Source organism: Populus alba, chromosome 1 (assembly GCF_005239225.2).
Source record: "Populus alba chromosome 1, ASM523922v2, whole genome shotgun sequence".
In the NCBI taxonomy this organism is placed as follows: domain Eukaryota; kingdom Viridiplantae; phylum Streptophyta; class Magnoliopsida; order Malpighiales; family Salicaceae; genus Populus; species Populus alba.
Window position 1 is genome coordinate 13,855,365 of NC_133284.1, and position 16,710 is coordinate 13,872,074.

Consider the following 16,710-nt stretch of genomic DNA (forward strand, 5'->3'; position numbering starts at 1 on the left):
ATTAATCTGTCCGTATCCAGGGAACTAGTAGAAATCTCTAATGATTTTCTGGGAAAAATCTAGATGAAATATCAACCCTCAAAAGCAGAATTCATCCAGCAACGCACCTCGGTTCCCCGTACTCGACTTTTGATACGCAAATATACTGGCATAAAAAAAAACATAACAGAAATTATGGATCAAATTCTCCAGAGAAGGTGGGTGCTTCAACTTCTCGTATAAACCACTCATAATACTGCTGCATCATTCCGTGCAGGAAGTACAGATACAACCATTTACATTTACAAGTTGAAAGGTTTAGACACACCCTGTGATCAATGGTATTGCCATCCTTGACTTGTAAGCCTATTACACAACCTTCAATCTTAAACATCCCACTCAACCTATGTACATAGTATCGAGGCCAATAGGAAAAGGTAGAATCCATCTTGCTCCTCAATCAGTCATAGCCTCTACTTACTGAATGTTGTTCCACGTAGGTACCAAATACTTTTTATCATAACAGGAAATTAAATTATAAACAACAACAACATTCATAAGACTCTACCAACGTAGATACAAAGTATCAAGACCATTCGGAAGTGGGGGTCCCCGTCTTGCTCCTCAATCAGCCATCTCTTCCGGTGACTAAAATGTGGTTCCAAGCAGGTACCAACCACCTGTATCATACATTAAAACAAGATTGAAAATATTCCCACTCAAAATTTGATGCAACTGCAAGAGTAGCAGCAAAAATGTTGTTTTGCAGCATTTCCTTGTTCCTTTTCAGTTCTCATCAGAACGTTATGCTGTGGTATTCAACCGATTGCAGATGCATGATTCTGAAGAAGCCCCAAAACCCTTTAAGATTAAACAAAAGGAGTTGGTACATCATCACTGTCCTGGTGGTGCATTTGTCTTTGGACGGCCTTAACTGCTGCAACTCTTGCAGCATTGGCTGCTTTGTTAGCATATGCAATGGTTTTGTTCACCCTCTCCTCTATCCTTGCCGCATCACATGCTTTCTCAGCAGCTCGCTTTGCTTCCTGTATTTATCACAGCAAAAGTAAGAAAGAGAATAGTAATTCGTTCAAAGATACAGGTAGTATATAGTTTATCAATATGTAACTAAATTGTTCAGTATTCGGCAGACTTCAGAGAAAAGCCCCATCATCCAAGACAAAAATGTCAGGTAGAATGAGATCAAAAGCCACAAGGAACTCTAAATATGCGAGAGATTAGTAAGTACTCCTGATGCAATGCTCCTCAACTCAAATAAAAGTGGAACCTGTTAGTAGTTATCATTGCGTGTCCCATTTTTATGTAAGTGTGGGAGCAATACCCCAGGAGTATCTAATTTCTATTCTTCTCAGGTTATGGCTCGTGACTTACTGAGTGCTTGCAGCTGGTGCAAATGCACTATCCTTGGACACTTCCAACAAGTTAAATCATACAACAAACTTTGGAAGTTACTTCCTAAAGAAAAACCAAAGCAATCTGCTACCCAAAAAAAGCCATAAAACGGAACTAATTAAGGTTCATCAAAAGCAGAACTTGCACACAGGGTTCAAGTCTTGGAGAATTCCATAGTTTACATGTTTTGTACAATACACAAACACCATATCACATATGACCTGCAATCTTATCGGTCCTGTGGATCACATTGACCAAATTAACAGCTGACTGTTGATTGCCAATAGGATTATAACTTGCATAGATGTCAAGACTTAAATACAGCTTGTTGTATCCAGTATTTTATTCCACATGCCAACTCAAGTTACAAACACTACATTCTCTAAACTGAATATTTTTTGTTAATTTGGTTTTTGTTTCATCTAGAGAATCTTAACGAAGCATCCTTGACCAAAAGGCAAAACATGTGTTTACCTGGACAGCATTAACAACTTTAGGATGACTACTAGCATTTGGAGACTCAGGATTGCCATTCTCTACAGTGGATACATCAAGAATCCCATTTTGCCAGTGACCAGATTGTGTTTCTCCATTTCTGAAAGTGTACATACCAAGCCCTTGCCTCCTTCCCTCATGCCATGCTCCTTCATACCGATGTCCATTTCCAAACTGATAGACTCCAAAACCATGCATCTTATCTGCAAAATATTCCCCAGAATATGTGTCCCCATTTCTGTGTAATAAAAGAGCAGAGAAACCAGGTTATTATGTTTCTTAAATGTAAACCAGTGATTGTTCTCATGCAATACAACAATGGTGGCTGTAAGTTCAATTGTAAACAATCAGAAAAAGTTACACATCAAGGCACTAATAACTAAATTATTTATCATTTTAGAATTTCATAATCATTTTTGTGGAAAGTATAGGATTCAAGAAAAGGAATTATTTGACCGTGAATTGGAAATTAAATTGAATCGCATATTCAAGTTTTTAGCCTCTGAAAACTTTATTGTTTGAATTGAACTCTTTAACATCCTACTTCTGCAGCTCTGAACAAAACAACTTCTTTCAACCTCAGTTATCCTTCAGTCCATCCATGGATTTTGAGAATGGAATCATCTAAATTGAGATACATCCTCTTAATTAGCCCCTATAGTGCCACCTATACATGTAGCAAGCTAATTGTTAGTGCCTAAGGATTCAGCATCTAAGAAAACCAAAAGCAGAGATACAGCAACCCCAAAGAAGAACAAAAGGAGAGTTTAGGACCAGAATCAAAATTCTATAACAGCAAAATAAAACAAATGGCCAAAAACTCCATAATTGAACAACTCTATGATCAAACAAAAAAATAACCTAGAGCAAAAACACAACAGTCCGATAATATGTGCTTGCTCAAGTTAAATTCCACATAAACACCCAGCATGTATGCAATTTAAATCAGCTAAATTCAATCATAGACGAGTGACAACATACTAAAGGGAATAAAACTTTAAAATCCAACGTTAGCTATCAAATCAAGATATCCAAAGATTCAAGATCAAAATTTACCTGAAATGGTAATGACCAAGACCATGCTTGACACCCCACTTGAACTCCCCAGTATACTTGCTGCCATCCTCGCAAGTATGAATACCACACCCATGACACTGCCCATTACACCACTCACCAGCATAAACATCACCTGTATAAAACCTATAAACCCCAATTCCATGTCTTAAACCCTGCCTATACTGCCCTCTATATCTGCTCCCTTTAGCCCATGTTTCAACTCCATAGCCATCATACTTCTCATCTACCCAATCACCCTCATATCTCCCACTCATATAATAGTAGTAAACCCCACTCCCTGAACACTTCCCTTTATGAAATTCACCCTCATAAACATCACCATTACTATAACCCTGAACCCATGACCCTGAATATGGCTTGTTTTGTATTTTTGGCTTAGACCCAATTGACCAAACCACAGGTTTCGTAGCCTTTGTAGGTAAAGGTGTTGGCTTGAATTTATTTGGCAATGAACGAGCTACAAGTAAACGAAGAGAAGGCAAGCGAGGAAGCACAAGATTGAGACATGCTAAAAGGGTAATTGAGAAAGCAAGAATGAAAAGCAAATTTATGATAAACAAGCGGCGATGATTTGATAGAAAGAAGTAAAAAGAAGGCAAAACAATAAGAATCAAAACCGTCAAATGTACACAAAGCAGACGAGCATGGCTGAAATGGAAAAGGACTTTGTGAGCTAGAGTCTTGATAGATAATTTAGTAGTCAGTGGGATTGTAATAGTGTTCCAGATTGTTTTTTTATGAGAATTTGACTGGCTAGGGTTGCCATGGAGAGAGGAGAGTGTAGGGGAGTGAGAGGTAGAAGAAGCTGGTGATTGATCCATAATTGTTAGCCTCTTGTGGGGTGTTGAAATAAGGGGTTGTTGTGTTGCTGAAGGATTACTGAACAAGGTTTGTTCTTGTTCATGGTAAGATTGAAAGTAAGGTTGGTGGGTCAATAGTGGTGGGTTTGGTGATGTTGGTGGTGGGATTTGGATTTGGATTTGAAGAAGAGGTTGGTTTTGCGGGTTTGATTGAGATTGCGTTTTCCTTTGGATTTGTCGTTGTTTTTTATGGATTGAAGGATCAAAGAGAGGTGTGAAACCAGAAGAGATAATATGTCTTCTTCCTCTGTCTCCTCTGCTTCTTCTGCTTTGTTTCGTAACGAGTGCTTCTTGATGCATTTATAGGCCTGAGTGAGAGAGTGTTGCCATTTGAGAGGTCAGATTTCGTTTGTAACGCCGGTTGCTTCTAATTGTTCAAAAACTTCAAATTCAAGTCTGTATTGCCATTACTGGTTCTGGTACACGACTGAATAATAATGTAGGAAGATGGTAGGAAAAAAACTATCTATTTCGTGTTGACGTTGCTCTTCAATACAGTACCCTCGTCTTTTCTTTGATTTACATAAATACCACTCTATCATATCAGTCTTGTCTCATAATTACGGTCTACATTTCTTTAACTAAGAAAAATAATATAATATACAAAGATATGACTTGCAATCTTTTTATTTCCTTTTCATTAAAGTGATTTTACTCCTATCTTGTTAAAATGATGTAAATACACTATGATTGGTTTAATGGATAAAAAGGCTTTTTATTTTTATTTTTATTTTTAAAATTTTGAATTTAAAGCCCATTCATGAGAATATATTAAATTTATTTGAATACAAGGGGTTAAATCTTTTTAACACTCAAGTTGTTTAAATATCTATTTTATCCTCAAGTTAAAAAAAAAAAAAAAAACTCTAGTGCGTGAATAATGAAAGTTTTAAATACAACTCTTTACCGAGATTATAATTAATTTTAGTTATGCATGAACCTCAAGTATGAATAATAAAAGAATTTATTAAGTGTATTTTGTGAGAATATGAAATTCAATGTGAAAATAATTTATAAATTTAAGTAGTTTTTTTTTAGAAAAAAATAAAAATTTTAGTGTTCTTTTCTAAAATGTTTTTCATTTAAAAATATATTAAAATAATATATATTTTTATTTTTTAAAATTTATTTCTAATATTAGCACTTCAAAATAATTTAAAACAACAACAAAAAAATTATATTTTAATAAAAAAAAGATTTAACTTTAATTCCAAACAAGGTGTATTAGATATTATTCGGACATCAAAAAATTAAGGGTTATTTGAGAGTGTATTGCGATTGCTTTTCAAAATATTCTTCGTACCGAAATGTATCAAAATGATATTTTTTTTTGTTTTTTTAAAAATTATTTTTAAAATCAACATTAAAATGATATAAAATATATAAAAAAATTATTTTTTAATAAAAAAAATTAAATTTTTAAAAAATGTGAGTGCACATGAAATGATGAAATTTAAATAAAAATTTTGTTTTAAACATGTGAGTACACGTGAAATGTGAGTGTCGGGTATGTTTTACTATTGATAATTTGTTTTAGCTTGTGTGCAACATTGTATTTGTCGGGTATGTTTAAAAAATAAATTAATTTTGCTTTTCGAACGGCGTTATGGAATTCCATAAATTAGAAAGTGAAAGAGATAAAGATAAAATGTTTTTTGTTTTTTTTAAGGATAAAAGGGAATTATCTCCTCGCAATTATTAAGTACACGTGTAGTATATGTATCCACGATATGATATAGAGTGGATGTATAGATAACGTATACACATACCGTTGTGCTGCAATTGCCAAATATCTGTACCTTTAAACAATTATTATCATTTTAATTAGCTTATTTTTAATAAATATCCAAAACAGTACTTCCTTCGGGTTTTCTTCATGCGACACCGTTTCTTTAAATGTTAGGATTGGATTGAGTTGATGAATGCAAATTGTGCCTTCAAATCCTTCTTAAAACAAAAATACACATATTGTTCACTTGAAAGGTATCCATTTTTTTTATTATTTTTTTTGAGCTACCATAGTAGCTTTAACCTCCAGAATGATTCAAGATCCGGATTTTAAGTTTTAACTAGGTTATTGGGATCATCCAAGTTAATTTTTTTTTGGATAATAAAAATGATGTTGTTTTAAAAAAAATAAAAGTTAACGGATTGCGACATGATTTTTATTAGGATCTTTCAGGGCACCCTAAATTTTATTTTTTTTTTTTTTTAAAACCCAACCCATCTTAGCTTCGGGTTTTGAAACTATTGTTGTGATTTTCAACACTGAAAAGAATTCATGGTAAATCTTTTGTTTATAAATGCATCACATATCAAACTTTTTAAATTTATTTAGTGACAAGATAGAAATTTAAAATTATCTCAACCATACTTTTCATTGAGAAGAGTTTAATAACATCAAGATTGATTTTCTAGATGGTTACAAAAGTCACGAGATTAAAATATAAAATCAATAAAGTTTGATACTTAAATGTGAAATTAAAAGCAGGGACTAAAAATAAAAAACAAAAACTATAGAGACCAAACTATGGTTTTGCACACCAGGGTAAAAACAAAGTTGTATTTTGTTTCCTGTGTCAATGTTGGCTCCTTTTGTTCTAGTTTTTTCAAATCGCTAAATTCAAATTCCTTTTTGTAGGAATTCAATGCAGGAGAATTATTTTAAAATTTTTTTGTTTAAAATGAAATTTTTTAATGTTTTTAAATTGTTTTAATATGATGATGTTAATAATAATTTTTTAAAAAATAAATTTTTTTTATTATATTTTTAAATGATAAATATTTTAAACCATTACCATCGTTACCTTACCATTCTGCAAATAATTGAGCAGGGACACTGAATCCAAACCCAACGTCGTTTTTTCAGTCCAAAAGGACACTGAATCTAACATCACAATAATTGAAACAGTTTTATCATTCTCTTTTTCTTTTTTTTTTTTCTTTTTTATTATAATTCTAGACTTTAATTTCAGTGCTCAATGCAGAATTTGTACCGATGCCAAAGTAGAAAAGAGACAAGCACAAAAGGAGAAGGAAGAAGAAGAAAAGGTGGGTTTCATGGGAAGACTCAAACACAAGCAGAACCCATGGTGTCTCGAGTTTCTTGCGCCGTCCACTAAGTTACATATCTATCCGAAAACTGAGATGTGGATTGGATTAAACGAGTTTGCTCAGCTCATGAATCAGCCGACTCACTGTTGCGAGGTAGTTGGTACCTGTCTGTCTATACTAGACCAGTGGATACCTTTCAATTAATTTTTTATTTCACTGTTTTAGCAGAAACCCTAATTAAACAATTGGCTGTTCTTATCCAACTTTGCTTCTTCTCCTGATGGCCCACCAGAAATCATCGCTCTCCTCCGCCGATGCCTCCAAATCCCATGACAGGACACTACAACATGTATCAAACTGCTTGTCTTATCACTGTGTTCCATATCTGGTCGTGTATGGGGACCAAACGCTTGCCTTTTCTTTTGTGTATTTTCGACAGCGAGCGAGTGAGATAAGGGAGAAGAATTCCGAGCATGAGAAAAGGACGCAAATGGGATCTGTCCATTGATGCTTGGGATGAAAACAACCTTTTACTTGGTGTCTCCCTTTCAAATGGATTGTTAAGGTAAACTCCTCTCTAATGGCTAGCTAGCTAGCTACTCTTGAAGGCCTAGCCTTGTTTGTTAATTAGCAGTTGAATCTGCTCCCTTCATTATGATTAAATCTTAAGTGAATCGTTTTTCAAAGATTTGATGGGCAAAGACTTGGTTTTATTAATTAATCCATAAAAATTAATCTGAAGCCAGAGATTATGGGTGGTGTTAATCGGGTTTTGTGCTGATATTTAAAAATTAATCTCAAGGAGGAGAGATTGTGTGGGTGATGATGATGAGATTGGAAGGCTGGGATTATCTTGCCAAGAAGGATTATGTAGATGTTGCGTAGACAATGACATGGTTTGGTCAAATTTTATACAAATAATTATAAATCATGCAAGGTCTCCATCAAGCAAGGGCCAACAAGTCACGAGCCACAGTTCATGTATGTGTTGAATTCCAAAATGGATGCTACTAAACTTGATTACTGATTTTTGAAGATCTTAGATTAAAGATGGAGATCCAAGTGTTTGTATACCAAGCCTTTTTTCAAGGTATATACTTATCATGTTCCACTGATGACATGATAGGATGTTGACGAATGCAAAAGATTCGAGATAGTATTTGTTTTTATGTTTAAAAAATATTTTAGTTTTTTTTTTTAAGTTAATTTTTTATGGTTTTGAATTGTTTTAATATGTTGATATTAAAAATAAATTTTAAAAAATAAAAAATTATTATTTTATTATATTTTTAAATAAAATATTTAAAAAAAAAAACGTGAGAAGAAAGCAAACCTAACTATGACCCGGTATCATCCGCTAATCTTCATCAAATTTGCCCTGGTGGTTCCACAGCTTTGCACTTTTAGCCCTACCTCTAATGAATTTGACGGCCCACCCTTTCGACAAGGAGGGTCATGCAGTCAGCAAAAGCAGCCTTTCGAGCTGATTGTTTTTTAAATAATATTTTATATTAAAATAAATATTAATAATATTTTTTTAAATTTTTAAAAATTATTTTTAATATTAATATATTAAAATGGTTTGAAAACATTAAAAATATATTAATTTAAAAATTAAAAAAAATAAAAACAATTTAAATTTTTTAAAAAATATTTTTAAAATACAGAAATAAACATACATTCAGTAAAACAAAACAAGAATAGTTGCCGAGTAAAAAATGCTCCATGTGTTAGTCATATGCCCAAAATTCTATGCAATGATTATTCAGATTTCAGCATTTATGCTTGTATAAATGTTGAAATTTAAAAGAATATTATCTTAACCTATGGTTTTTCTAAGCACACCCAGATAGAAAGACAGCTTTATAGTCCACAGGTGGTTCTAGAGATTGCATGGAGCGAGGAGGGATGGCTCCACCTACCTTCAAGCCATGCTTTTCCTTTTATGTAGCTTAGTCACCTAATTTATAAAACTAATTTACCATTTCCTACAATATTATATATAACAGGTAGTTCATTGACTAGGAGCATCCTGTAGTTTTTTTTTTTTTTTTTCAAAGGAAAAGCATAGCTTGTAAAATTTATTTTTCTATATTGTTTCGATGAAATGAGAAAAAAAACATATATATATATATATAATAAAGAAATATTCAAAAGAACATTAGTAAAGAAAAAAATTAACTCGATTGTGTTGAAGGGATGAAAAATTGGCTAAAATTGTTCTTAAAACAAAGATAATAACCTAATCTTGTTTCCATCTCTACAACCAGATGCATTTTTATCTTACTTATCTCTGTCCTTTATATTTCAAAATAATAACTTAAAGCTGCCTTAAATATAATCAATCACGTTTATTGGATATTTGCCCCTGCAATATCTTTCAACTTATAGGCCTTACATAACTGGAAAAATAAAGGACAAAGGCGACCTTGAAACATGGATCTAACGGGCCAAGCTAGAATCCAACAACGGTTGGGTGTCTTGTCACTGAAATGGACATTAGATAAATATCAAGTAAAAAACTAAAACGCATGGATGAGTAATATGAAGTCGATACTATGCACTATTTTATATTTCACTGTAGATCTATTGTTTACAATTTTTTTCAATTAATTTTTTTTTGGTGCAATTGCATATTTTCTAGGCCAAATTCAAGGGCACTTGAGGATTTATTGAGGTTTGTAGTGTGTTTCTCAAATATTTAAGGTGAGAATTTGGTTGAAAACTAGATTGTTTTGGTGCAAAATCACAAACTCGATTTCCTGTTATGTTTCTGGCCACTATTGGTGCTGAAAATTAGACAAGCAAACGACCCCATTAATAAAACAAAAATAAAAGAGCAAGGTTAAGCGTCCAGGCTTGGCCTTCAAGCCCCTGGCCTTCTCTTTTAAGGAGCTAGGTCATGGACCTAGACCCCTTCTTCTTTTTTAAAAAAAACTTTTTCCTTTGTTTTTTCACTAAAACATTCTATTTCACTTTTTAATTCTAACATGATTTTAAAATAATATTATAATTGAATTCTAACAATTTATATTGTTGAATTATTATGTTTATGATATGAAAATTGTAAATTGATAGTGAATTTATCTACCACGGATTAGAGCTTTTAGGTGTAACTTCAACTATCCGAACAACGAAAAGTAACAAACGAAGGTTAAAAAATGTTATTTTCCATTATGCACATCGGCCCAGTAGTACACAGTAAAAGAATTTCTGGCTGGTGAAGCCCAGAGAAACTGAAGAATTGGAGGTAGATTGAGCTTGTGCACACACATCGAAAACAAAATGAATTCCCTGTAGCCACTAGCCAATCAAGTTGAAGAAAGGGTGCGGACCTGTGACTTGTGAGGGAGAGGTACAGAGAGGGTCTCCAACCCAAGTGATAAACTTCCATGTATTGTCATGCCCAAACCTACTCCAGAGTTGGCTCATGGCATTGCATTGCTTGATTGGCATTTTACATAAACAAACCAGAGCTTGCTATGCAGCTCAATTATAAAAAATAAAATACTCAATTGATCAGGTCTTCGATTTGATTTTTAATAATTATAAGTTCTAGTCCCTTTTTAGCCACTGAGACTTACATGATCATTAACTTTAGAGCTTGTAAAATTAATTGAGTAATTGCACATAAACTAACTTGTATACACTCCTCCTAGCCAAAAATTAAAAAATAAAAACTAGATAGTTGAACATCCATATGTCTACCCCCTCGAAAAGGGAAATACAGGGAATATACTTTCCCAATATTCCTTCTCTTGAACATTTTCTTTCCTGGTGTTCTCAATACATGCTGATAGCAGAAACTAATGCTCCATAAGACTGTCCATTGCTGATATCTTTTGAAGAGGCATCGGTACCCACCGCAATACAAGAAGCAGGTACAGGCCTAACAAAATCTTCTATTTTCTCTCTCTCATTGCGTTATTTTTTTCCTCGTAAATTTGACCCAGAGGTTGCCCTCCCATCTCTGTATCACTCAAACTATTGCAGAGGGCACCACTCAAATTTCCATCTGCTCAACCGGGAGAGACAAACCCTATAATTGCCCGAAGCTTGACAAATCATCACTAGAAGATTAGATGCCGCGACAAATTGTAGCTCACAATCCTCTATAAGTTGAGCATAAAAATTTCACATCAAACACCAGTGGAAAAGGAACTGAAATATACACCCTAAAGTTTTCAAGTTTAAAAACAAACTTTGAATACCCGCCAATAATTCACTATGATGCTTGATCGATCAAGTATACAGAATATATTGCAAGGCTATTTATGTGATTACCTTAACTATAAAGGAAGTTGCAAATTTGCAACACAGGAAACTAGAGGAGGAAGGAGCGGGCGAGCCTAATTGAATGGGAAGCTAAAACTGAAGATTACTAGTTTACTACTAAATCGATACTAGCAGATTTGCTTAATGATACATCATCAGACGTATAAGAAGGGTTTTTTTCCTTTTCCCTCCGTTTTTGGGAGGGGGGGCTTATCTTGTTATATTTGGAGAACTCCAGCAGGCTATGTGAACTGCGAAATTATGTCCAAATAAAGTATGCCTTCTTGGCCCACATAAGCTTCAACTTCCATTATTATGGTTTGTGTAGCTTGAACCCAAATACTCTAGGAACATAGGTCTGCACTACCTTTTGCGGCTTGAGATGCCCGTGAGTCATTAAAAACAGGTGAGGAAATGTCGTTCCAAAATATGCTCCATCAATGTCTAAACAGAGTAAAGGAAACTTGTGAAAAAATGCTGATCAAAAGACAAGAGTTTGCAGGGTGGGTTATTAACAAGGAGCCTGAAACATGCAATAATATCAGCACACAAAAATTATAGAACACAACAGACATCCCAGCAATCCACCAAACATAATGACCTCAAAATCACAATCTATAGCCTTTAGTAGATTTTGTGTGTGTGTGTGTGTTTCAACAGGGAGACTGAATAGGAGTAGGTCTAGAGAGTGGGTAGCCCTCCCCCAACCCCAAATCTCCAATACGCCCCACCCTTCCCAAGGTTTGAAACTGCAACATCCAAGTGGAAATCCCCATGTCTTAACTGCAGGGACCTCTACTTGATGGCTGGGAAAAGATATATGGACAAATAAAAACGAGCATGAACCAATGAATGAAACGATCTTAAAACGAACCCCTTAGACCTATAAATACACACCATAGCTCGTATAAAATTGGAAAGTTCAATCTCTAGGCCAAAAGAACCACTAATGTTGCCCAAGAACAGCCATATTAACAAGGAGCACATGCTAGTTCCCCACTAGGACATATGCAGTAAAAGAATATTGAGTGCAATTAAGGATACTGCCTTGATACTTGGAACGTGGGTAGTAAATATCATCACATCTGGGGCAGCATATTTTAACAGTGCTTGACCGAGGAATGTCTGATTGACCAACTGGAAGGCAAGGTTGTCCACAGCAGTAAACTCTTGGGCATCTTCCAAAGTCATAGTTTTTGTACTTCTCCAGCTGTTAAAATTGCAGCAGCATTATTGTTAGCCATTGCCCAAACATTAAAATCAAGAAAAGCATGGAAATATCCATGTCCAATAGCAAAACCTCACCATAGCTGCCATCCCTTTGCTGGTCAATATATATCGAGCATGAATCAATCCATAAAGCATCTCTGCTGCAGATTCAACCAATTCATTCTGTTCCTCTGTGAACATATCACCTATCCATCCGAATCAATTGCCAGAAATAATCAAGTGATTGAGACTACAACAAGTCCCTTTCCTTATTGTCAGGTTATAACACGGCTAATGTAAACTTTATCGTCCGTGTCTCAAAACAGCACACAAGTAGCAATAAAGGATTCATAAATATAGCAAGATGAACAATGCAATTCAGTAAAAGGAAAGAAATCACACCATGAGAGGATTCAATATCTAAAATCAAATCAAGGGCATAATCGTAGTATGGAACTTGACTGCTTAACCCACAGAGGTTAAAATCATCTTGTATGTAATCATCATCAACTTCACAAAAGAATTCATTCCCTCTTAGATTGCAAAACCATGAGATCCACGACGTCTCATCTCCATCGGAACCACTAACATCAGACTCTTCGCTGTCCGTGTCAGATTCCACTGCATTCAAAAAAACAGCTATTTCACGCATTAAAACTAATTAAGAAAAACGGTTACACTGACATTCAGATATACAGAAAAAAGAAAACCTATACATCCCAACCTCAATATCAACGTCCCGTTATACTGTTGATTCTAAGACATTTAACTAATGTCTTAAATCACACGAAAATACTCACAATTAATAAGAATAACACAATTAATTCTAAGAAAAAATACAAATACGCGGAATAAACATGTGGATGAATTACCAACGGAGGCGTTGTTGTCTTTAGAGAGGAGATGGTCAATGTTGTTGTGATCAGGCGGTTGCTGCTTGTTCATGAAAAGAAACAAATCCTTGCCGTTGGTGGGTCTGGAACTGGACGGAGAGGATCGGTCGAGATGCTTATCGAGGACATCGCTAATCCGCTGCTTTCGATGATCGACGTCCGTCTTGGACACACCAATCCCTCGCTCTCTGTACATCACGATTCTTTTTTCTTTTGATTGATTTCCTTGGACGGACGATGGATAAGCGATCGATTGAATTTCAGTTCACTAGTGGGAAAGATATTAACATTGCGTTTCGTGAAATTACTGACATGACCCTCGAGGTCCAAAATATCCAACAAAGGTTTCGATTTTAAAGCATATTTTTAGAGTTTGGATTGTTTTTTTTTTAAAAAAAAAAATAATATTCTTTTTAGATAATTTTGATGTGATAATATTAAAAATAAAATTTAATAAATAAATAAATTATTTTAATGTATTTTCAAGTAAAAAACACTTTGAAAAATAATTATTATCAAAATCCTAAAAACTTTTTGTTTATTTTAAATTATTTTACAGTATTTTTAAATAAAAAAACAATTATTACCACAATCTTAAACACTAACTTAGTTTTTTGAAGTAACACACACCACTGGTCTATTTTTAGATTTTCATAATTTAAAATATATAAGTGTATTATGTCTCTATAAGCTTGATAGATGAATATATTTTTTTATATATTTGCTTAAAAGTTCATAATTGAATCGAATGCAAAGTGATAACTTGATGTATTTAGACTCAAGATGTCAAGCTTAGGTAACATGGTTTGGATTTGCTTATAGACCCAACATCCTTAAGTTTAGTTGGGTAATGAACCCAAGTGCATATGAGTTTAGTAAAATATCAGACTCAATTGTCTTGGGTTTAGTTATGTGTTGGACCAAAATATATGTAGGTATGACAATATATTTGACCCCACACCTTTAGGTTCAGCTATGTGTTGGACCCAAGTGTAAATGAGGTTAATAGAATGTCATAATCAATTTTCTAGGGTTCAGCTATGCACTAAACCAAAGTGCATTTTGGTTTGGCCAAGCACCAGACTTAATTGCCTTGGGTTTAATTACGTGTTAAACCTAAATGCATGTGGGTGTCAAACATAATTTTCCTAGGTTCAGCTGTCAAACATAATTTTCTTGGGTTTAACTACACACTGAACCCAAATGCATTTTAGTTTGGCAAAGCGCTAGACTTAATTGCCTTGAGTTTAGTTACGTGCTGAACCTAAGTGCATGTGGATGTCAAACATAATTTTCTTAGATTCAGCTAACCCAAATGCATATAAATCTGGTAAGATACGAAACCTAATATCCTTGTGTTTAGTTACGCACTGAACCTAAGTACATATAGATCTAATAAGGTGTGAAAGTCATCACCATTGGGTTTAGAATCTTTCCAAATCTAAGACATATAGAGTTGATAATCTTTTAAGCCCTATATTAAGTCATGTGAATTTGTTTATTTATTCTCATATCTTTTAATATGAAATGTTAAAAGTCAAGAATGATCATCTTTTTATATCCCTAAATGCATAAAAGTCTCTATAAAGCCTATCATGTTTTTATTAATATTAATGTTGTGTAAGAGATATACATCTCATAATAATGTTGTGTAGTGAATATTTGTCTTTCTTTAATATTATTAGAAGAAAATGACGCCCCAACTCATCAATTCAAGTAACATGACAACGTTTAGAGACTATATATACATCTGAACTACTTGGGTAAAAGAAAAGATTTTTTCTATTCTCTATTCATAGTCTTATTTTACATAGAATTTGTCATACATTCTTAATAAAAAAGATGAAGTTTTTAATAATTAAAAGCTCACACAATCTCTTATTAAAAGTCACCAATTTTATTATTGGAGATCCCTAAATCCCACAAAATGATTGTTTTGCACGCATTGAATCTTCTATCATCAATCATTAACTTTTTAAACTTTGAAGAATGGAATATTAATATGAACATGTGATTACTGTCTATCTAACACACTAAAAAAATCATTATTTCTGGACATATTGGATTTTAGAATATTATTAAAATTGTTGTTGTTATTGCTGTTATTATTATTGAAAAATATTAGTAATTATAATTGTTATGTAAATCTTTTTTTTCAATAAATGTTATAAAAGTAAAATCATGGATGAAAAGTAAGAAACTGAAGAAAAGTTATGGCATAAAAATAAATCTAAAGCAATAAATAAAAAACAATAACAAAAAGAGATAAGTTTGATCTACCTTTAGATAAATTGGAGCTATTGTTTTGTGTAATGGTGGTTGAAAGAGAGAGACTGGGAGGAAGGGACGTGTCTTTGAGGATTGAGTAAAGATTTAATTTTAGTATCTCTTTTTATATTTATTAGCATTTTATAGTAGAATTTAATACTAGTTGAACTGATTTAATTCGATTCAGTTTAATTAATTTTAAATTTTTAAAATTTAAAACTAAAAAAAACTAGATCCAATCTTTTAGATTTTGTAATTGATTAACTTAATTTTTTCTCTTAATTTTTTCCAGTTAATTATTTATTTATTTTTTTACTTTAATTAATTTTTCAATTTTTTACTCAACACTAATTAGCGGCAGACTTCGGCGGCCTCCGTCTAGCCCACGAGATGTAAAGCCTGTTTGGCATTGCGGTCAAACCGGCTTTTCACCAAAATTCAATTTTTTTTTTTGCTAAAATTAAGTGCGGTTTGTACTTTTTGGATCGTTTTGATGTGCTGATGTCAAAAATGATTTTTAAAAAATAAAAAAAATATTATTGGCATGTTTTTCGACATGAAAAGTTATTTGAAAAGCAACCGCTACCACACTCTCAAACACCCTTATTTTGAGGGCTTGCACTTTGGAGAGGGAACCAAAAGCGATCGGAGTAGGTGACCAATCTCGCCGCTTCATGGCATAAATGTAAAAGAACAACAGATAAAAAAATAATAAAAAACCAACAGTGCCCCGTAAAAACCTTATTAACAAGATTACAAGAATTTTTATTAATATCTTGTTGCTTTGTGAGGACACCATCCATTGGCTACAACATGTGAGTGGTTAGGTATACAAGACAAGGCAACAATTATCAATAAAACATGTTTCTGATTCAATCCTTTTGTCTGAAAATTAGTACTTCCTTTCTACATTTCATCACAAAAACTTATTTTAAACCACAACATAAATATAATAAAATATAAAAAGGAATCTTAAAATATATATACAGAGGTTTATGCACTATATTCATATGTCAAAGCACAAAGCACAAAGCTCACACTCACATTTTAATATTCATTTTTGCCTTCTTTACATTTGGATCCTTGATCTTTGCATGGTTTATAATTTGGTCACTAATCTTTTTTTTTTAATTTCATTCTCTAAAGTTATGTTTTCATGGGTTTTGTTTTATGCGTTGAAATTTGTT

At 33.3% G+C, this 16,710-nt stretch overlaps 2 protein-coding genes across 3 annotated transcripts; both read right to left on the bottom strand.

The window, feature by feature from the left end:
• Window positions 1-172: 172 nt before the first annotated feature.
• LOC118039101 (uncharacterized) lies at window positions 173-4,270 on the bottom strand. The gene is made up of 3 exons (XM_035045700.2): window positions 2,944-4,270; window positions 1,867-2,125; window positions 173-1,025 (listed from the first exon to the last, which is right to left on the bottom strand). The coding sequence occupies exons 1-3, from the start codon at window positions 4,122-4,124 to the stop codon at window positions 849-851; spliced, it is 1,617 nt and encodes a 538-aa protein (XP_034901591.1). The 5' UTR covers window positions 4,125-4,270; the 3' UTR covers window positions 173-848.
• A 6,760-nt stretch (window positions 4,271-11,030) lies between these two features.
• On the bottom strand, window positions 11,031-13,525 carry LOC118039103 (casein kinase II subunit beta-2). 2 transcript variants are annotated; one of them, XM_035045703.2, is made up of 5 exons: window positions 13,235-13,525; window positions 12,765-12,983; window positions 12,459-12,553; window positions 12,198-12,363; window positions 11,031-11,597 (listed from the first exon to the last, which is right to left on the bottom strand). In XM_035045703.2, exons 1-5 carry the CDS (start codon window positions 13,449-13,451, stop codon window positions 11,467-11,469), a joined length of 828 nt encoding a protein of 275 aa, XP_034901594.1. In that variant the 5' UTR covers window positions 13,452-13,525; the 3' UTR covers window positions 11,031-11,466. The 2 variants fall into 2 exon arrangements, with proteins under 2 accessions (XP_034901594.1, XP_034901593.1); XM_035045702.2 differs by having other exon boundaries at window positions 12,459-12,568.
• Window positions 13,526-16,710: the final 3,185 nt, after the last annotated feature.